At 47.1% G+C, this 22,592-nt stretch overlaps 1 protein-coding gene across 1 annotated transcript; it reads left to right on the top strand.

The window, feature by feature from the left end:
* Positions 1 to 4,051: 4,051 nt before the first annotated feature.
* foxg1a (forkhead box G1a) lies at positions 4,052 to 6,760 on the top strand. The gene has a single exon (XM_088303741.1). The coding sequence runs from the start codon at positions 4,298 to 4,300 to the stop codon at positions 5,774 to 5,776; it is 1,479 nt and encodes a 492-aa protein (XP_088159867.1). The 5' UTR covers positions 4,052 to 4,297; the 3' UTR covers positions 5,777 to 6,760.
* Positions 6,761 to 22,592: the final 15,832 nt, after the last annotated feature.

Here is a 22,592-nt window from a genome sequence, read left to right as displayed (position 1 = left end):
TGCCGCTATCCCGTTTGATGACGTCATTGTCCATGTTCTGACATCATAGCCTGATTTTTTTTTCACCACTTTTGTGTCATCATTGCAATGTCATTCATTGGCAACTTGTTGAGGGTGTAGTTTACATTGTAGCCACAAGATGTCAGTGTCGCCCTTTGTAAAGGCTCCTGGGGGAAGTCTGGTAAGCAACGCAAACATACTTGCGTTTGATAATTACTTTAAACAAAGACCCTACATCTCTACCTCTGAAATACAAACCAATTTAAATGTGATTCCTTCCCTCTTTTTTTAATATATAAAAAAAAAACGACACAAACAAGATTATTTGTACTTCACAGTAATAAGAATCAAGCTTGGAAAAAAAATGAATAGGTTTACGTCTGTAAACCTTCGTTGATGAATATTTTCCATTTATGTGAACGTCGAGTATTCGCGACATCTTGAAGTTGTTCTTGTTTTGGCCGCTGGTGGGCGCAATTGCCTTACTTGAAAGGACACCAAAAGTGGAAAGAAGACGCCCGGAAAAGGACTTTGGCATCCAAACTTCACGCAGGTGTTTGACCTGACTGAAAAAAAAAACACCACAAAGGTGAAACTTGAATGCCACGCAAATATTTTGACGCAAAGATTTAACACGAAGGGCTCCATTTTCGTGCACAGCACAAGTCAGGGTGAGGTTTTCTTAATTTTGGTGTTTTCAGAGACGGACAGTTTGAAATGGGGCGTTTGCGTCGTTGGCAACATGAACACAGCTGACCAGTGGGGTGTTTTAATAAATCATGAAGGTGACGAAAATAGTCATGATGTGAGTTCAATAAATTGATTTCTGCAGAGGATCGATCCACACTTGTCATATTTATGAATGAAATACCACGACATCCACCACACATACCAGCAGAGCTTGGAATCTGCCTGCACCGCAATTAAATTCATCAAAATGGCATGACACCAATACAAGACAACTTTATTTATACAGCGCATTTCATAACAGTGGCGGGTCGTGCATTTCACACTACTTAGTCCAAATTGAATGAATCCCCCTCTTATTGCTATCATTTATGACACCACGGCTGGAGAAATAATGAACAGAAAGACGCTTATGCCGGACGACCTAGCGTCTCTCGAAGGGTCCGTCTTGAAAATGGCCTTGCAAGTGTATCTGCAATTAAATCCACACTTTTCCTTCCTTTGGCCATTGTGCTTGAAAAAAGCAAGAATATATTTTAGATTTCCAAATGGTCCCCACTTATGACTTTCTGGTGTGTTGATTCCGCATCGCGCTGCCCCCTCACGAGTGAGTATCCAATCGCGAGACGCGTTCATCTCCTTCAGCGGAAGGCCAGCGAGAAGGCCTTACTGTCATCAGCTCGTGATCTGATTGGCTATCACAACTGTCTAGCAACTGTAAAAGCTCCCTTGAGACACAGAAAAAAAAAAAAAAGAAAAAAATATATATATATATATATATATATGTACCAGTTCAGGATGCGACCCTGCCTACTGCCCGAAGATATCGGGGATAGGCTCCCGTGACCCTAGTGAGGAGAAGCGGTACAGAAAATGGATGGATATTATATATATATATATATATATATATATGATAAGGACTTTTTAAATGACTTTTCAAATCTTGTTCAAATCAGGCTCAAGAGTGATCATATTTCTGATTGATTATATCTATTTGCAAGTGAAAAAAAGACAAGTTTCAGGTCAAATGTGGTGTAGCTACAAAAGAGAACATTTAGCAAACCATCACAAGCCAAGTGTGCTATCTTTTTGGTACTTCAACCCCCTTCAGCCTATTTGCTCAGATTCTTCCTTTGAAAAGTTTCTACAGCTTGGACTCTTGTTACTCGTGCTCGAATCTACATAACTTTTTGCGTTCGGCTCGGTCGCTCCAAGTCGCGCACTGCTCCACTGTCATTCGGTGTTCCACAGGGTTCAATGTTGGGGCCTCTGCTGTTGTGTCTGCTGCCTTTGGGTTCCATCTGAAGGAAACATGTTATTTCCTGCCACTGCTGTGGAAGACCGTCAGATTATGCTGGGCTGTTCCTGACCGAGGCCACTTTTGTCTGGTCGAGAGGACGAGAGGAAATCAAAGCCGGAATGGCAATAAATTTCTTGAATTTCAATGAAAAGAAAACACAAGTTACGGTGTTTGATCCCAGTGGCCCTTGCATTTTCCATCCTGCTGACGTGGGTCCGGTGTCTCCTTATCCAAAGGCAACAGTCTTGAACTTGAGTCCTAAACTGGACAGTGATTTTAAATTGGAAAAGAAGTTTTCAATTCAAGCTTTAGCAGTGACTTCTTACAAGGACTTAAAATTCACTTGAAAACTGAAAATTTAACTCGAATCCGTAAGCGCAAAGACTTGACATGTTTTTGTGGTCTAAAAAATGAAGTCTTAAGGACTGAAGATCAAGATTTCAAAGGTAAACTCTCCGCACAAAGACTGAAAATGAATCCTTTCATGAAAAGATCTGAAACAAAGACTGGATTACATCCTTCACTGAACCACGACACCGATTGAACTGTCCTTGTTCAACTCCTTGCAGAACACTTGACAGCGTTCGGTGAGTGACAGCGGCCTCGTCACGTGCGAGCACTTAATGAGGGACATCCTGCTACGGTTCAAAGGTCATCTTCAGGAAATGTTCACGTTTCTTGTCATCGTCTGTGCGTCTGTTGCCGTGGCGACGCGCAACCCTTGAGGCGCTCTGGGGGGACGTTACACCTCAGGCCGCCTTAAGAGTCGGTGGGGGAACGTTTAAGGTGGAACGAGCGGCGCGAAACAGGAAGTTGACAAATAAGAAGCAGGAAGCGGTCACGGCAAGTGCAATCGTGCTAGCAAATAAATACAAAAATATATCCTTGTTGTTAGTTTTTATTTATTTATTTACTAACCTGATTACATTTGGGCAGGTCGCTGATCAACTGGTTAGCATGTCCGCCTCACAGTTCAGAGGTCGTGGGTTCCTTCCTGTCTGGAGTTGTCATGTTCTCCTCGTGCCTTGTGTGGATTTTGTTCGGGTACTGCGGTTTCTTCCCACATTCTAAAAACATGCACGCTATGTTGATCGAACACTCTAAATAGAGCGCCGTTGTTTGTTTGTCTTTGTGCGCCCTGCAATTGGCTGGCAACCAATTCAGGGTGTAGCTCCGCCTACTGCCTGAAGTTAGCTGGGATAGGCTCCAGTACCCCCCCGCGACCCGCGTGAGGAGAAGCAGTATAGATAACGAATGGATGGATGATTACAATTTTCAGTTTGTGCTTTTTACCTTTCTACTGACAGTAACATTTTTTTTCTTCTGTCCTCGAGTGCATTTCAGTTTGTACTTTTATACTTTTTACTTAAGTAAAGGAGCTAACCATAACAATTGATTGTGACTTTTTACTTTAGTACCTTTAATACGCTCCTTACTTTTACTTAAGCAGTTGAATCAGTACATATTCCTTCCATTGACAGTAAAAAACAATTTCTACTTTGGCACTCGAGTACATTTCATAGTTTGTAATTATTTTTTTTTGGGGGAATGCAGTTAGATTACTCCCCATTTAAATAATTCTAAACCAATATTGTATCATATCAAACGTGACAAAGTGGTTCAAAGACGTGTGCGTTTGTTTGCGCGTACAGCGCGCGTTGTGCGCGTTGAGGAAAGATGACGTTTGTTTTCGCCACTGTAAGAAATGACAGGACATTCTGGCGGTCAGTTTCTTTCAACGTAACAGCATAACCGCGGTGACGTCACAGTCCATGCGGCGTCACGATTGTGTGCAATAACTTCTGCATGCAAGCATCCCCCCCCAATTTCCTGCGGCTGAAGCAGACACGTCGCGAATGGCAACGAAAGCCTCGCAACCACTTGGCCTCGTCGCGCTCGCGCTGGGCGGCAACTTCTTTCAGCGTGCGCGTGCGCGACAGCGTGCCAGCGCGAAGCGATTGGCTGCGCGCTGGAGCTCACGCGGCGCTGATTGGCCGACGAGCAGGAAGAGCCAACCAATGTGTCGCGCCGCTGCGGCTCGCTAATTAATTGCTGCTATCTGTCTCCTATCCTTGTATGCTTGCGCGTGTGTGTGCGTGGACGTGCCGCGTGTGTACGTGTGCTTGTACACGCCGCGTGTGTACGTGTGCGTGTGTTTGCCTTTTTCTCCCCAAAGCGAACATGAAATAGTTTGTTGGACTACACTTTCCTTCTTCTCCATCCAACCCCCCTTCCTTGGTTCCTTGCCTCCTTCCTCCCTTTGCCGCGCTGTCGATCGGCTCGGCGGCACACTTCCGACTCCGTTCGGTGATGTTGGACATGGGCGAGCGCAAAGAGCTCAAAATGATCCCCAAGTCGTCCTTCACCATTCACAGCCTGGTTCCGGAGGCCGTGCAGAGCGACAACCACAACCACAACCACGGCCACCACCACCATCACTTGCACAACAACAACAACAACAACCACCACCACCATCACCATCCCGTCCAGAACCACCACCACCACCACCAGCAGCAGCACCAGAACAACGAGCTCAAGCCAGCCGCCGCCGCCGCCCAGCAGGACGCCGGCAAAGCGGAAGGCAAGAGCGACCCACCGGCTCCCGAAGCCTCAATCGGCGGCCAGGACGCCCCCGAGGCGGCGTCGGCCGCGGCGGAGAAGCCGGAAGACAAGAAGGAGAGCAAAGACGAAGCGAACGCGGCCGTGGTTGCGGCCGCCGGCGGCGACGCTTGCATCGGCGGCGGCGGCAAGGAGGCCGAGAAGAAGGGCGGAAAGTTCGAGAAGCCGCCGTTCTCATACAACGCGCTCATCATGATGGCGATCCGACAGAGCCCGGAGAAGCGGCTCACGCTCAACGGCATCTACGAATTCATCATGAAGAACTTTCCCTACTACCGGGAGAACAAGCAAGGCTGGCAGAACTCCATCCGCCACAACCTGTCGCTCAACAAGTGCTTCGTCAAGGTGCCGCGCCACTACGACGACCCGGGCAAGGGCAACTACTGGATGCTGGACCCGAGCAGCGACGACGTCTTCATCGGCGGCACCACCGGCAAGCTCCGCCGGCGCTCCACCACCTCCCGGGCCAAGCTGGCCTTCAAGCGAGGAGCGCGCCTCACCTCCGGCCTCACCTTCATGGAGCGGGCCGGCTCGCTCTACTGGCCCGTGTCGCCCTTCCTGTCGCTGCACCACCCGAGGGCGGGCGCCGCCGTGGGCTACAGCGGGGCCTCGGCGGCGGCGGCGGCAGCGGCGGCGGCGGCGGCGGCGGCCGCGGCGGCCTACCCGGCCCACCCCATGTCGTACGGAGCCGTGCTGGGCCAGAACGTCCACGGCGCCGGACACCCGTTCTCGCCGCCGTCCAACGTCCAACTGGGCATGGAGCGGCTAGTCGGCGGAGAGCTGCCGTACGCCACGCACCATCTGACGGCCGCGGCGCTGGCGGCCTCGGCGGTGCCCTGCGGCCTGTCGGTGCCCTGCTCCGGGACCACGTACTCGCTCAACCCGTGCTCGGTCAACCTGCTGGCCGGCCAGACCAGCTACTTCTTCCCGCACGTCCCGGTGAGCGCGCCGGGCGGCGGCGGCGCGGCCGGCGGCGGCAGCGGAGGAGGCGGCGGTGTTCAGGCCGTCAGGGCCCCGGCCTCCGGTTCGCCGCAGGCCGCCTCGTGTGACTCCCTGAGGCCGCCCATCGGCGCTTCTCTGCCGGCCTTCTCATCCGGACTCTCTGCCGGCCTGTCCGACTATTTCACGCACCAGAACCAGGCCTCCGCGCCGAACCCGCTCATCCACTAACGGAACCGACGACGGGTAAACTCCGCAACTGTAAGTGGAACATTTCACAAAAAGAATTTAAAGTTTAGAACAAGGAAAAAAAAAAACAGGAAATTTCCTGGTATTTTTTATTATCATTATTATTATTATTATTATTATTATTGTTATTCTTAATATTATTCTTGGTGTTCTGGACTTGTGTGTGTATATATTGCGTGCGCGTGTCACGTCGACTAGAATGTTAGATTTTTATTTTTTTTTGTTAGTCGACATTTACACTTGAACATGTTTCAGTATTAACGTGACGCTGATTTCTTTCTTTCTTTCTTACTTTTAAATCTCTGACTGAAGAAATGTAAAACAAGTTGAATGACTGGCACGAACCCGCTTGTTCGTCTTTTCTTTTTTGTTGCCAACATGTCTGCTCGTATTCTAATGCCCCCCCCAAAAATATTCTGCTGCTCTTCTTTTTCTTCTTTTTCTACTTGTGTCGCTTTGACCTCAAAACAAAAAATACAAGAGTGAGGAGGAGGGAAAAATGTTGCAGTCTTGACGAAATAAAAGCTAGCTGAACTTGATCAACTTTTCTGTCAATTTTTCTTTTTGCGGCTGATGTGCACGCGCATGTTTTCTTTTTTTTAGCTTTTAAATATTGCGCGTCCACGTATGTAGGTTAGCGGCACATCAAAGTGTGTCACGCGGCTTCCGTTTTTTTTTTTGTGAGTTGCACGCGTAGGAGCAGTGTGCGTGCGTGCGTGCCTGTGCGTGTTTATATCAGCATGTTCCTCTCAAAAACACACACACAAAAAAAAAACGAACAAGGGCATTTGGGTCGGGTGATGACGTCAGCGTGTTCTTTGTTGTTTTTTTGTCTATGGCCGAAATGGTTTCTTTATGTAAACAAAAAAAAAGTCAGTGTGTTCTTTTTATTTTGTTAATAAATTCATATTGTTATTGATGTCAACATAGTTTGTTCTGAGCTTGAAAATAAAATCCAATAGTAGATTTAGTTTCTTCTTCTGGAATTATTCTGCATCCATTTTCTACTAAACACTTATTTGGAAAAAAAAAGACATTTTGTGTGGCTTAACACAACTTAACCCCCCCCCCCTCAAAAAAAAAAAAATACAATTCTGCTCGTTCGGAAAACAAAACTTATTATTATTGCTGAATGTGCTATTTCATTTTTGTTAATTTTCCTTTCAAATTCTTTTTTAACGTTTCTTTTCATTTGGGGCGGACAACTAAAACGTAAAAATAATTTGAACATAAAAGTCACCAAATGTAATGTCTGATGTAATCTGAAACGAGAGCCAGTGAAGACCTCGAAACGGCGTTCAAAGGGAGGAAGAAATAGAAACTATGGAATACAATACACAAAACTATTACGAAAAATTGTCAAATTCATGCAAAACTTTTGGGCAATCAAGTTTTTTTTTTATTCCATGAAAATGTTTTCTCCGTTCCACAAATGATCAAACATATTTCTTCTTGTTGGTATTTCAATGAAATGTGGAAACGTAGCAAAAAATCATTTGGGTGGCTGCTGACAAATATTGAATGATTCCTTCTTTTTGTCGCTTTTGAATGAAATTAAAAAGGAAAATTATCGACACATTTTTAATGTAAAGGCGCGAGTGCGTCTTTTTAAAAAAAAATTTGGGTTCATTTCGGCTTTGCAAAAAAATGTATTTATGCAATGATTATTTATTTTTTATTGAAAAAATATTCTAATGAAACGAGATGTTTTCTACCTAGCAGTGCCCATCTTCGTCTTCATCATCGTCGCCGTCGTCGTCATCCACTTTTGGGTCATGTGTCGAACCGGCTTGAATTTTCTTGCTTTCCTGGCCTTCGTGTGTGTGCGTGTGTGCGCGCGCGGTTCCGTCGAGCGGGTGTCAAATGGAACCAATTCAAAAGCGGACGATCAGAACAAGTTGGGTTTGTCGTTGTTGTTCTTTGCATTTTGAGCTGCAATCCAAATAATTAGAAAGTGAAAAAAAGTCTCCTTTTATTTGTGCCTTCCACAGTTTGTTTGTTTGGGGGGGGGGGTACAAATCCAAAATGTGCAGTTATTTTTATTAGCGTCAAATGTAAAAAAATGACGATAAATAGTTTGTTTCTTTGGACAGTAAATCACTTTTGATATATAATTAAAAAAATATTGCTTTAAAAAAAAGATATTTTTATAGCTCCAACCTCGTGATGGTCTCTCTCATTTCTGAATTAAGAGCAAATATTCATCTTTTATTTGTATTTTCTTTTTTGTGACATCATTTAGCAAGACATATTTCGGGACCGAAAATAAACAGTCCAGGATAAAATGTTTTAAGGTTGACTCGAACATTGATATGAGTTCCTAAAAAGGTCAATTCATTCCTTTTTATTTGTTTGAAAGAAGTATTTGCTCCACTTAACTTGCTGGATGACGTCAGGATTGTATTTATTAACAATACTTTAGCCATGCGAACGCGCGCGCGTGTGTGTGTGTGTTTTTTGCAAATATAGTGATATGAGCCGCATAATATATCGAAAAAGATAAGCTATGCAATATGCATATCGCAAAATCTTTTTCTCATTTTCAATGGAATTGTATTTTTTTTTTTAAATTTGCCTAGTTTCATGCAAATTGAAAGGTGCATATCCACCCAATAGTTGAAAATGATCTCGGGGGATTACAAGAAATTCGTTGAGAACATCGTGAGCTCGCCTATTTTGCCGCATGAAAAAAAAAGTACTTCTGTACTTCTTTCATTGAATCATAAAAATGTTCCATTTCTTTCGGTACATAATAAATATTGCAATAAGTGTTGGGTGTGAAGGTGGCCGAGGCGCTCGCCGGTGGTGTCACGTGTTAAATCTCGGAGTTGAAATGTCGCGGTGCTACTTGGTGGCCTCCTGCTGAACTTTTGGCCAGAACGACTTTGAGTTTGAATTTTCCTCTTCGTCAATTGATTCCTTTTACTCGGCCACTTTTCAATCATCAAATATTGTGTTTAGTTGATTCTTAGCTAAAAACGAACGTTTAGTTTTTGACACGACATGATTGTTTATTGACGTTTCCTTGCTGACTTGTATTTGTTTGTTTGTTTTGCGCAACAATTTCCACTGAAAGTGAACATTTGAGGCCTTTTCAGTCCTGCTGCGATTTTTTGGGGTTGCCTGAGCGCTAGAAAATCATCGGCATGCAGTGACCAGTTGTTGTTGTTGTTTGTGTGTGCGTGTGTGCGTGTGCGCGTGTGCGTGCGTCCTTGTCTTTGTGCGCAGATCATCAGTGTCCACTTCGGTGGAATTCAAATGAATGGATGCAAAGCTTGTTTTTGATTTCATGTCATGTGTGTTCTGCCACATCAAAACAAGAAAAACAACAGCAACAAATATTTGCAAGACAAAATGACTGAGCGACAACAACAATAATATTTTCGTTGATGATTGATTTTGATTTTAGGATCACAAACGCTGACGTATGACGATTGTTTCTCGCGTCCTTTTTGTCACATTTAGTCACAAAAGCCTTTAAAAGTTGCCAAATGTTTCCAGGTCCAAAATCACATGACGTCGGCATGGAATGCATGTTCGGGATCGTGTATGTCACGCAGGAGAACAAAAAAAAAATAAAGTACACCACGTCGATCCCTTTTTTTTTTGTGTGTATTTGCAGGAAAAAATGTTTGCCGTTTATTTTTTCACAAAGGAAGAACAAGTTGCCAAGTCGTGAATTGAATTGTCAATTGAAAGTTGGCAGTCTGACAAAATGCGAACGCGAATGTTTGGCCTAATTTGAAAGAGAGAGGCTCCGCCCTGGATTGGTCACCAGCCAATCGCAGGCGGAACCAATGAATGAATGAATGGAAATTCGTGTCAGGATTGGACGTTTCCCACATTTTGTCTCAAATGAAGGGAAATCGTGGCAAAGATTTGTGTGGCCATGCGGGTCAAAAGAACAGCGCCAGAATGCTAACAAAGAAGCTAGTTAGCAGAATGCTAACGAGAAAAACGAAACAGTCAAAAGTGACTCAAGATGAAATGCCACAAAAATGTTCTCGTGTTTTCGAAGAATGTTGAACCAGGAAGAAGAATGCGTGTGTGCACGTGCACGTACGTGTGCGTGTGTGCAAACAGTCGACGGCTCGTGAAAAATGTTTTTAATGAGTTCGTCAAAAGCAGCTGTCGGGTTAAACAAACTCAACTAATCCTTTTGTCCAAGTGCAAAGTTGTGCTGCTGCTGCGGAGCCTCAGCCGCTGCTCCCTCCTGCTCCTTCCTTCCTCCTCCTTCCTCCTTCGACTCCTCCTCGCCCCCCCCCAATGAGCAAACTCAACAACATTTCCTTCAACTTGTTCTCATGCTGACTTGTCCCAAAGTGGACGGACGCGCTCCGCTGAGTTCGCTCAGCGCCTCCTTCAACTCGCAAGCGGACATCCGCAAACCTTCCAACCTCCTCCTTTTTCTCTCCTTTCTTCATTCAAAGAAATCAAAACGACAACATCTTTGCTGCTCTTTGGAATTCTTTTCGAATTGCTTTTTTGACTTAACTTTTCTTTTTTTTTCCAAACCACTTCTTTTCCTTCCTCTTCACTTTTGATCATTTCCCCTCATTTTCTTTTCCACTCTTTTTCCAGCTTTTGTTTCACCCCCCCGCCCCCCCCCCCCCCCGCATTTGCCTCTTCTTGCTTATTTCCCACCTTTTCTATCCACTTTCACTTTTCTTCCATTTTCCTCCTATTCACTTTTTTTTTATGCTCATTGCATTTGCCTCTCCTCGTTTTCGCTTTCTCGTTTTCTTGAATCATTCTTCAACTTTGTTTTGTGAACACTCTGCAGTGTTGATTTTTTTTTTTTGGTTTATTTCAAGTTGTTTTGTTTCAATAGTTGACTTTTTATTCTTCATCTTTTGTGTCCGTTTTGGGACCATGCCGACACAGTTGAAGGAAAACATGTTTTTTGTTGGTTAAAATTAATTTGTTTAAAGGTCATTTGCCAAAATGTGTCAGTAAAAATGTTCAGAAACTTTTGAAACTTCTTTGGGTTGTTGATTTCTTCGTTCAAATATTCCATTTTTTTATGTCCTGTTTTTGAGACAGCAATGTTGGGCGGCTTGGGCTTGTCCATTGAGGGCTACGTTGTGGGGGTCTGCTTTGCGGCCCTCAACATGTTGAAGGGGCGGGGCGGCCCATCCAGACAGGAAGTGCAGAAGCCGCTTGACGCCGCGTCCGACCGCTTTAATGCCCTAACGAGGGCTCGGCTTCAACTTTGACCTCTGAACTGAGATTTGGAGTAAAAAAAAAAGGGCTGATGGCGACAACCGGTCACATGACGCAAAGTCGCAGGGCTGGGATGCTCTTAAAATCGGAGTGAAAACGAGTTGGACTTCCTGGTTTGCCCGCCAATCAGAAGGCGACTTGAGCGAGTTGCGCAATCCTTTATTTTCTCAATATTTGGAACATTTCTCATTGTTTTTGTTTTCATGCAAATCATTTTAACAGCAGCAACGTGGGCAGCGCCTCCATTTTTAGCCACTGAGCAATGTCCAACTGGTGTCAGAACCACTTTGCTACCCCAGAATCGTAACCCCGGTGGTTGGTGGTGGCGTGTCCGGACATGCTAGCCACCAAGTCGCTTCGCCTCTTGACGTTAGCCGCACGACATCTTTGCCGCTTTGCTGCCCAGAATGCTCGAGCGACCGTTGAACCTGCGAGCATCCAAACAAATGAAACCGTCATCGTCTTCACGACGTAGCTCGCGAGTCTCTTTGCTTTTTGCTGGAAATTGAGCCACTTAGCTGCCTAACATTTTGGCCACGTAACCTTCTAATATCCTTGCAATCTAAAATGATTGCCTCTTAAAAAAGCAAACCGTCGGTGGTTTTGCTCCATTTCTCAAGTTTCGCTCCTTAGCATTTGAGTTCTTTGGCCAGCCTCTTAGGCGCTTAGCCACCTAGCATGTTAGCCGGCATATACTGTACCTCAGCCGCTCAGCATCTTGGCGACTCAGGTACCGAAAGACAGTTTGAGTTGCTGGCCAGTCACAAGGTGAAAAGTTGGTCAAGTTTTGCGAGTCGGTTTCCATTGTAAGCAAACAAACGCTCACAAGCGCTTTGCTGCCTCGCATCTTTGCCACTTACTGTTGCTAGCCGGTATCTTCACCACCGAGCTAACGAATTAGCCATTAGCCACCTTGAATCTTAGCACTCGTGCACGCGCACACGCACGCTTCACGCCTGTCGCTTTCTGTCACGGGCGTCAGTGAGTCTCGTTTTCGTAAAGCGATCCTCCTGGTGGCCAGCGGTGGGAAAAACTGGTCCTGACAGGATCTCCATCCGGATAGGATCTCCCCACCCAAAACAAAGCCTCACCTGTTTTAGCCCCGCCCCCTCAGCTCCTTGCTACCAAAACACTTTCCGCTCCGCTTTGGATGCTTTGATACCTGAAAAGACTTCCACTTGTTCACCCGCTTCTGCCCCCCTCGCAACCCGCCGGGCCCTTTGCACCCCCCTTTCTCCTCCATGCCAACGGAGCAGAAAATGACAGTCCCCCCCCACCTCCCTCCCCCAAAAGGCCCACCCCCACCCCTACCGAGTGGGCCCCAGACGTCAAAGTTAGCATTGAGGAGCCAAGTGTCCGATATCCGCTAATGTGAGCTACGACTAATTAGCCCATTAGCAATGGCGACCACTCACATGTCATTTATTATTTAACATGCTCCGTGTATGCCTGTCCTGTCCTGTCCTGTCCCATACAGCTAGCGACGCAAACACCAACACACCTCACTAAATTGTGATCTGAGTGGATGTCGTGGAGCACAACTAGCACGCAATTTGAACATGCAATTTGGAATCTTCACAATTTCACCACTTAGCCAACTGAACGGTCTCATGCTGCAATTATTCAAGATATTTATTTCAAATGTTGCAACCGCTTTCCAGCTTAGCGATCCGCGGACATCTTGCGCTTGCCGTCTCTTCGTTGCGTCGGCTCTGCTGAAATTCATCGGTGTGTCGGTGGAATTTGGGTCTGGACGCCATATTTGAGATGGTGCGTAGCAAGCAGGAAGACGTCGACGTCACAACGGATGCCGAACCAGGTCATCGACTCTTTTTGACCAAGGTCATGCCCGAAACTGGATTTCGATGCCATCGAGCATCTCGGCCACTTAGACACCAAAAATTGTTACAACTTCACCATCTTTAGCAACTTAGCCACCTAGCATCTTAGTCACTTTGGCACCTTAATTCTCAGCAACTTAAAAATCTACAACATATTAGCAAGTTAGCCATGTCGCATGTAAGCTAGTCAGCCAACGAGCTTCCAAGTCACTTTAGCTACCGAGTATATCCGCCACTTTTCCACCTAACTTCTGAGCAACTTAACTACTGCAGATAATAGCCAATTAGCCGTGTAGCGTGTTAGCCACTTAGCCAATTAGGTCACATAAAGACATTGTCGTCCAGATTAGATGTTTTTTTTTTTTGACAAGTGGAATGTGTTTGTTATGCACGAGTTGAGTGTGTGCGTGTGTGTGCGCGTGTGTGTGCGTGTTAATCAGTGTGACACAAGGATGAGGACAGGTGGCGTCGACTTTTTAAGTCCCAGCTGCCGCTAATAACTGCGCGCATGTGTTTGCGAGTGCGCGTCTTGGGCTACGCTTGATGATCGAATCCACCAGAGGCGGCGTGGCGGCGCGCTTTCCCACTCCCCCTAAATCACACATCCACACCCTCAATACCCTCAACGCCATATTATATCTTGCCACTGTTGTTTGTGCGACTGTGTGAATTTTCACACGCTGCCGCACACACGCACACACACACAGAGTGAGCTGGTCTTGTTGTGTATCGTTGTGCGTCTGTCTTTGTGTGTGTGCGCGTGTTTCCCATGATGCTTTGGGAGAGGCGGGCTGCTGCTTTTGTTACAACACAAACATGTAAAAACAAACAACAACAACAGTCATTTTTGTTGGACTGTACAAGACGCTTGCTCGTTAGCCTTCAGCCACATTAGCCGCTAAAAACGGGAAAAAAATCTTGATACAAAATGATCAAATAGAATCTTTTTTCAGAATTTGGTTTCATTTCGATCAGTTCGACATGATATAGAATATCGTCGCGTGGAAGGTAATTCTTCTTTCTTTCTTTTTTTTGGGGACTTTTCGGCCGACCTGTTTGGCTGCGTGAGTTGTGTCATTAGACCACGGCTCAAGTCTGGCTTTGGACCGCCCACTTTTGAATAGAGCCGCCCAATCCGGTTGAGCACGGCGGGATGAGTGGAACCAAGAGGTGAGTTTCTCCGCAAAGCTCGTCAAAGGCATCCGTGAAGCGATGACCGGCGGCTACATGCCGGTGTGGCGGCAGCACAGGACAAGAAGACAATCACCTGATCTCAAATCACATCGTCCAAGACGTTTGCGTTTGATATCGGTAAAACATAAGCGAGAACGAGGTCTGCTTTTGTGGAGATCGACACTGATCTGAAAATCTTTTTTTTTTTTTTTTTTTTGCGAGGCTGAAATTGGAAATTGGTCTCAAACCGATTCGCCGATTCTAATAATCATCGATTATTTTGATAACCGATTATTTGTCAATGAATCGACACACCACCGGTGCAATCCAACTGAGAAAACGGGTTCTAACGTGGAGCAGTCCATGTACTGTATAACAATGAGCGGTCTTGCTGGGCGCACGTGTGTGTGCGCGTGTGTGTGTGTGAAGTGTCAAATGTTCCTGAGAATGATCGATCACACGCGCGCTTCCCGGTATGAAATCAAACATTCATGGAGTCACAAATGCGTCAGCGTAGTCGTCGATAAAGACCACGCCGACTGAGGCGATGAAGACGATGAAGACGATGCTGCGTTTTTGTCAGTCGGCAACATTAAACAGCGGGAGCGCCAGCCTGTCAATCAGCGGCGGGTGCGCAGCCTCCGGCATCGTTTCCACGGCAACCGTCTCCAGACCCCGGGCTGAGGGGACGGAGGCCTCTGGCGGGGAAGCGCACACACCAAAACAGACTCGCACATAGGCAAGAAACATACACACGCGGCTAAAAAAAACAAAAAAACAAAAAACAACGATACACACACACAACTAAGCTGAGTGCAAAACCACAAATGAATGGATGATTTAAAAAAATGAATGATAAAGGATTGAACATATCCGCATCATGGTAGCAAAGTTGCATCAGACCCCACCCCCAAAAAAGAACGAATGAGTAAATAGGAATGGGAATTATTCCCAACATGGACACATGAAAAATGATGAAATGAATGAAGATTGAATGGATGAATGAGTGAATTGTTGAATATGTTGTCAAAAGCTGGATGTTGTTCCGTTTAGCAAACGACACAAACGCGACGGCAAAATGGATGACATCGTCGTCATCGTCATCGTGAATGATGATGTCGGTCAGGCTGCCATCTTCTAACTTTGGATTGTGTGTCTGGCGCGTGAAGATGATGATGATGATGATGACGGTGCGTGTCAGTCTGGCGCCGGCCGAAACGCCGACGATTGGGACGTTTGTGAGTCCTCGTCAGGCGTCGTCCTTTTTTGTCCCGCTAAACATGTTTCGCTATTTCCCGCCGTCATTATCGGCTCAATTTTTTTGCTTTTCTTCCTCGTCTTCCTCATCGTTATTGCCGCCGCATCACAATGCGCCGACTATTCAGATCACTCTCGCATTTTGGTGCACGGGGGGCAGAGGGCTGATGCATTAGCGGCGCTCGAGATGCTTAACGCGCTTCGGATGTGAGCGGCTGACAGCACGCAAAAAAAAATCGGAAAAAATCTCTCCTGTGCATCTTTTGTCACTTGGCTGTCAATCAAAGCGCGCCAGACACACGGAACACACGCACACGCTAAAAACGTACGCCTGTGCGTATGATGGTACGCCTCCTCATCATCATCATCGTCATCTTCATCAGCATTTTCATCTTCAGAATTGTCGTCATCATCTTCATCGTCATCGTCGTCGTTCTTTTCCGAAACGCATTCGTACTTGAGCTGCGACTCACAACCAGAAAGGACGATTCTCAAAAATGGATTCGAAGGCACCTCGGGTGAGGGTTGCGGTTTTCAATTTGGGTTTCAACGTCGCCTTTGAAACTTGGGTTCGGGTTTCAAAGGGGGCTTTGAAACTTTCAAAATCGGGTTGGCGTTTCCAATCCGAATTTCAAAGTAGCGTTAGGGTTGGAAAGTCGAGTTTGAAACCCGGGTTGGCGTTTCCAAGTGCCGTTTTTCAAGATTGCGTTTTAGTTTTGGGTTTGCTGGCGATTCGCATGTGGGCGGGGCAGTCAGGAAGTGGCGAGCCGTCGGCCACTTTCAAAATAAAAGCACTTTGCGTTTTCATTTCCTTTCACGCCTGCCACAGATGAGCTCGGCGCCGAGCGTGTCCGACAGGAAGTTGGCGTGCCGCTAAAATAAGAGCCGAAAAGTCTGTCGGACCGCGGCGAATAATGCAAATTGACGCCGCTGGCGACCGATGCAAACGCGTGCGCAACAGACATGCACACACGCGCGTCGATGGCGACCCGAACCCATTTGAAACCTTGGCCTCAATTTCTTTCTTGAAATCAAAATGCCGGCGCCGATTCCCAAGCTGGATCGACTCCCAAATTGCAAATGTTGAATCGTCGTTTTGAAAGCGGAACCCTGCCCGGAAAGCTTCATTTCCAATTTCGAAGCCGTGATTCCAATTTGTGAAACTCTTATGCTCGTTTGAAAGCTGTTCCGCTGGCGTTACGCAACAGCTCCAAGTGACCTTGGTGACCTTTGTGACTTCATGCCGCTAAAAGTCTCGAGCGGCCCGCATTCCTCGCCGTTTCATTTGGGCTTTTTTTTCCAGCGAGTGACGACGCTAACGTGATCGCTGACGTCGTTAGCGGTTCGCGGCGTGCTCAGGATGACGTTAGCTTTTGGCGCGGCTAACGGGATGGACGGCGAGGACCAGGCGAGGTTCAGTGGGCGTGGTCACAGTCAGGGTAGAGCGTGTGCGTGCGTGTCATGGTGTCGCGGCAGGTGTCGGGGGGATTAACGCCGTCAAAACAGAAGAAAAGCAAAACGAGAGATGACGGCTGCCCTTCATTGTCGCCAGCGTGCGCACGCGCGCGAGCGGCGATGCGTCGCGGCGCTCTCTTTTTGGCAAGCTCACTCGAAGCCTTCCCCCGACGTCTTTCAAGCACCCGGAATGGGCACTTTGCTCCAAAGGCTCATTTGAAAGCCTTCAGACCCAAATCGGAAGTTCCAAACCTCCACTACGTGGAAACGCTAACCGTTGCTTCCAATCCAAATTTGAAAGCGTGATGGTCGCCTGAAAGCCAATTTTGAAACCTTAACCCAAATGTTGAAAACCCTAATTGGAAGCTTTGCTAATTTGCAACCGTCATCCGGTGACAAAACTGTCATTGGAACCCCTAATCGCGGGTTTAGAACGCGACCATTGTTTAAAACCCAAAGCGTCTGGAAAGCCGACTTCCAAAAGTCCTCGGTTGGAACCCCAATTTCAAACCCTAACAGGTTTTGTAATCGCTTATTTGAAACCCAAGCGTGAACTTGCGTTGTGTTCAACGTGCTCCAGTAGGAGGCGCTGTCACCAGCCGCTTTCTTTCGTGTCTTCATGCTCATGAATATTCATATTCGCTCATGAATAGTCATGAGGGGGGGGGGGGGCTGCTGATGGCTTCAAGGACATTTGGCGAAAAGCAAAGATTGATCATTTTAATCAGGTTCAATTTGAAGGCGAAGGCTCATGAACGCTCACACTGACACACGCACGCGCGCACACGCACACACGAACCAGTGAGTGTGTTTTGATGCGAGGGAGGGGGGCGAGGGGGGAAGTAACTTTAGCTGTTAATGATGGTGCTCGGGGGGAGGGGGGAGGGGGGAGGGGGGGTTACAAATGACTTGAAGACAAGAAGGTAACACGAGCACCTTCCGACTCACCCTGAAAACAAAAAGCGACACAAGCTTTGTCCCTGCAGCTGCGTGTGCGTGTGCGTGTGCGTGTGTGTTGACACACTTCCTGTCACTAATTCAAATCTCCAACAACAAAAATAGGAAATTCGCGCTCCTGTGCACGGACTACTTTGTACTTCGAAGTACACGCGTGCATATCACGTGTGCGTGTGCGTGTGCGTGTGCGTGTGCGTGTTGACATTCTCCCTGCGACTCATTCTCCTTTGTCAGAACTCCAACAACTTAAGTACGTGTGTGAGAGATCCATTCATGCGTGTTTGAGCTTTCCATGAAGAGCGCACGCACGCACGCACGCACACACGCACGTTACAGTGCATTAGTATAAATATGTGCAAGTGAGGGAGTTCTCGTTTTGTGTTTTTATTTTTGGACGTATGAGTCACACAAAACACTGACAGCTAGTATGTCAACACACACACACAAAAGTACAAAGTAAGTGAATATGAGGAAGTGCTTAATGTTCTTGGAGGCATGAATGAGGCAAATTTGTGTCAACACACACACACACGCACACGCACACGCACACACACGCGCCATTTGGTCCAAGGTGAGTGTGGTGATTAGTGACAGGAGGAATGTCAACAAGGAGCGTTTGTTTGGTCGGAGGACAACACACTTGTACTTAGTGGGCTCAAGTATGTCAACAAGAAGGTGTCACGTGACCACTCGCAAGCAACGACGAACAGGAAGTAAATTCGCTGACGTCAACGACACAAACGCATCCGCAATTCCGAGGAAGGTGGCGCATTTTTTTGGGGGTACAAGGCATAACTCTCAAAATCGTACACAGACACGACGATGGAAATAAAAAAAAAATCCCCTTGTGATATTTTTCCCTAAAAGTTGCGATTGATTCCTCCCAAGGTCCTTTTCTACCACTCATCTTTATTTTAACAAACAATCGCGGATGCATTCTCGAATACGCACGTAAAGGCAAACGAAGCATTATGTCAGGTTGAGAAGCCCAAACGCAGCAAAGTGAGGCAAAAGAAACTTAAAGGCGTTTTTAATGAAAAGGGAAAAAAAAAAAAGAAAACTCTGAACTTGGCGTGAACAAAACACAAAAGTACGAGCAACAAAATACAGAAAAGAAAGAAAACAGCAGACAACGAAGCCACAAGAAGTGAACGGAACCGCAGAAGTAAATCGAAAGAAATTGACGCGACGACGAGGACGCTCGCAGGGAGCTGATTGGTCGACACGAGGGCGTGGTTAAAGGAACTCTGGCGGACGCAATAAGCGTGAACGAAAGAAAAACAAGAGACTAAACACCCAAACCAAAAAGGACAATGCGGACACATGAATGAATATGAAAGACGGGTTGAACCTTACAAAATATTTTGACAAAATAAATGTGCCGGCACAAACCCAAACGCAGACGACAACGATCACGTCGAGAAAAACGGATCTTTGAACGTCACGCGGAAACGTGGACGTGCACTTTTGAAATCACCCAAAATAAAAAGGGCCGGGCACTTGACCCTTTTTTGCCGGCCAGTCCCCTGCCCTCCGGCCTCGACCCTCCGGCTCGATTCATAAAAAATTGGCGGCCCACAAATTCCTCCTCTTAATTTCGGACCGCTTGACAAATTTTCACGGATGTTGTTTGATTTGGATACTTTTCAAGCAAATGTGTGTGTGTGTGTGTGTGTGTGCGCACTCAAAGTTCAGAGACATAAACTAAAGTCAAGCCGTCTGACGCTTTGTCACACACGACATACGACGGCAGCCAAAACATCCCAAAATCGTCAAGACGCGTGCATCGCGTTTGTTTTCATGCGTGGGGATTTTGAAAAGGATCAAGAAAGTGAGAAAGTAAAACACAAATATATTAATAAATTCATTAAAAAAAAGAACGTGAAAAAGTCAAAAATTAATTAATTGATTAATTAATTAAAAAAAAATTGTAAGTCAGTTGAAAACTAGCGTTAGCTTAGCGCGTGTGAACGCGCTAACACGTGTCCCCGTTTTACTCTCATTAACGTGATGACAACTTTTATATGGGCTGATATTTGTGCCACTAGAAACTGAATATTTGAATTGAAGACTGAATTATTGAATAATTAATAATTCAATAATTCAGTCTTCAATTCAAATATTCAGTTTCTAGTGGCACAAATATCAGCCCATACTTTTAGAGCAAAATTCTCATATGGCCATGATATTAGAAATGCAAGTCATCGTTCACTCCGAACACACACACACGCACACGCACACGCACACAATGCGACATTTCATCATTTCCTAAACACAAAACATGCGTGTGAGAGCGCTTCGTTTTCTTTTCTTGACTTAAGACCCGATGCTCACCATTTTGCACAAACGGACGACACGCGCGCACACGCACACGTGCACAAAAACACGCACACTATCGGACGCACTTGAACGTCACGACACAATCTTCACGTGGAAAAGGGAGCACGTGATTTGTGTTTTTGTAAAGGACAACTCAAAAGTTGTGCAGACTGACAAAAAGACAGCGAACCAGTCCAGAGAAATAATTGCGACGCACGCACGCGCGCAGTCTCCGACTTGTGTCAATGCAGATTGTGATGAGGTGAGAGAATTGCTGTTCACACCGCGCGTGTAATTACAGCCACTCAGGTGACTCTGTGCGCGCGCGCGTGTGCGCTGTCGGGGTCACGTTTGTGTGTGCTGGAGGAGGAAAGTTGGACAACAAAAGAGATGGAGGATAAATTTGAGGGAGGGGAAGAGAAAAAGTTGTGAGACGGCCGCGGACTTTTTCAACAGCTTTGGACAAAGAAAAGAAGCACCTGGAGGTGCGCGCGTGCCCACAGAATGCTTGGCGCCACCTCGCTCGCTGCTAGCGCCAATAATGCCAACTTGACGTCGCCTGCCGAGATTGGGCCCATGGCAGTCACGCCGCGTGTGCACGTGCGCGTGCGCACGAGCGCCGCGCTCGCTGTCAAGGCGTCGCTTCGAGCAACTCCGCCGCCTCAACCGCGACACAAAACCGACACATGACTTGTCGGAGCACACGTGACTTGTCAGCCGGACCGTTCGGAACACGTTCCCGCCTTTCATGAGCACACGCAAAGCGTTCCGAGAGGACGAGACTCGCGAGGCGTGTTAAGATCGCGACGACGACTCGCGCCTTCACGCTTTGTGACTTGTTCGGTCAAAGTCGCATCGACACGTTTCCGCTAACTTGACATGCGGTGCGGCCCGTCCCAAACTCGGTCACGCGGCGTTTGCCGGGTTCCGTCGTGACCGCGCCCAAGTATCCTTGCGCAAGACCAACGCCGCCACGTCACTCCGAAGAGCAGCGAACGAGCCAAAGAGCCAAACGTGCAAGTAACTCGGGATTCCTTGATTCGATGTCGCCACCGACGCTCGTTTCCAACAAAGCGTCACCCATTCAAAGTTGTCATTTGCCCGCTCGCGTGACTTGACGAGTCGGCGCCTGCCACTTTTTCTTCTATTTGTCTTTTCCGCGTCCGGCGGTCGTGAGTGTTTAGCAAACATCCCCTAAGAGCACTTTGACATTTGACTCTTCTGCTTCTTCTTCATCTTCGTCTTGACGGAATGTTCCGTCGTCCTCCTCCTCTTCCTCACCTCGACCACGCTCACCCTCAACGCAAACACACACGCGCAGGATTTAGCGCCATACTTGATCGCGCGTCGGCGTTTTTTGCAAACACACGAGATTCCAGTAACCCGAGAAGGAGAACTTTCAAAGCGTGTTTGATGGCATGCGCGGGATGATGTTCGCCGGCATGTTCGTTGCCTTTGTGCGCACGTTTGCCAGCGACTTTTTTGTCATGGGTGCGTTGAAAAGTTGCCTTTGGCGGAGCGCGTTCACCATCAGCGGGATGGGCTCACATTTGCTCGCACGTTTACATTTTCGTCGAGTGCCTACTCATTAGCATGCTAACTTATTAGCATCTTCAGTTGCCTTCTCATGAGCATATTTAGGCGGGCATGCACGCGTGCGGCTTTCCGTTCCGGTTTGTAACGTTGGCGTCTATCCGCGGCGCCACCTGCAGTTTCCCACAGGAAGTTGATTGACAGACACGAGAGGAGAATGGCGAGTTGTGGGCGGCGTGGCATTTTGGGTCCAATTGTCTTTATTTGCGGCAGCGCGGCGGCAAGCTAACGCCACGTGCACGCGCTGCTCTTATGCAAATGACTTTGCATGGAGGCGCGATATTTGGCAAATGTGAAATCACTCAATTCGATTGAGGCGCTCAGAGTGCTCCGCATTTGCGTTGGCCGTCGCGTGCTCTTCATGACGTTTGGCGGAACGGTCAGGAGCGAGCCTGTAAGAGGCGCTAGCGCTTGGCTAGCCACGCTTGGAGAGCCCAAATTTCACGTTTCAAACGTTCACCGAGATGAAAATTCAAGGCTGCCAAAACGTAAACGCGGCCGGATCCATTTGCTCGTTTTCCTCCTCTGGCCGCTGCAAATGCCAACATGCCGAACGCGAGCTCCAAACACGCGCGGCGCGGTACGTGGTGCATGTTGAACGGTGGATTCCACGCGAGCTGGTAATCTTCTCTCATTATTTCAACGACCAACCTAAAGGCAGCACTCAGCCGCATCATGACGGAGCGCGCCATGGCGGGCTGTTGTGGGGGTGAGGGGGCGGAGCCAATATATGGCCGATTTGGGCAAATGGGAAAAGATGAAGATCAACAACTTTTATTGCACCTGTGAGGATTGTGTTTGGTGGCGCGTTCAAGAGCACATTTTCAAGCAGCATGTCAAAGTGCGGCTCTCGCATAACTACGTTTGCGTCGCCGAACAATTTGAAGAGCGCCTCGACTCAAAGATCACGTTTTAAGCGTGCCGAGGTCGCATTTTGCATGTTTTGGGCATTTTTAGCCGCACGTCTCGGAGCTCATCAA

Source organism: Idiotropiscis lumnitzeri, chromosome 1, assembly GCF_059441095.1.
Source record: "Idiotropiscis lumnitzeri isolate Australia: NSW breed Sydney's pygmy pipehorse chromosome 1, RoL_Ilum_1.0, whole genome shotgun sequence".
In the NCBI taxonomy this organism is placed as follows: domain Eukaryota; kingdom Metazoa; phylum Chordata; class Actinopteri; order Syngnathiformes; family Syngnathidae; genus Idiotropiscis; species Idiotropiscis lumnitzeri.
This window is presented reverse-complemented; position numbering and strand designations above follow the sequence as displayed.

Bases quoted from the DNA above. Each gene is read 5' to 3' on its own strand.
- foxg1a (XM_088303741.1), top strand. From the start codon at position 4,298: ATGTTGGACATGGGCGAGCGCAAAGAGCTCAAAATGATCCCCAAGTCG.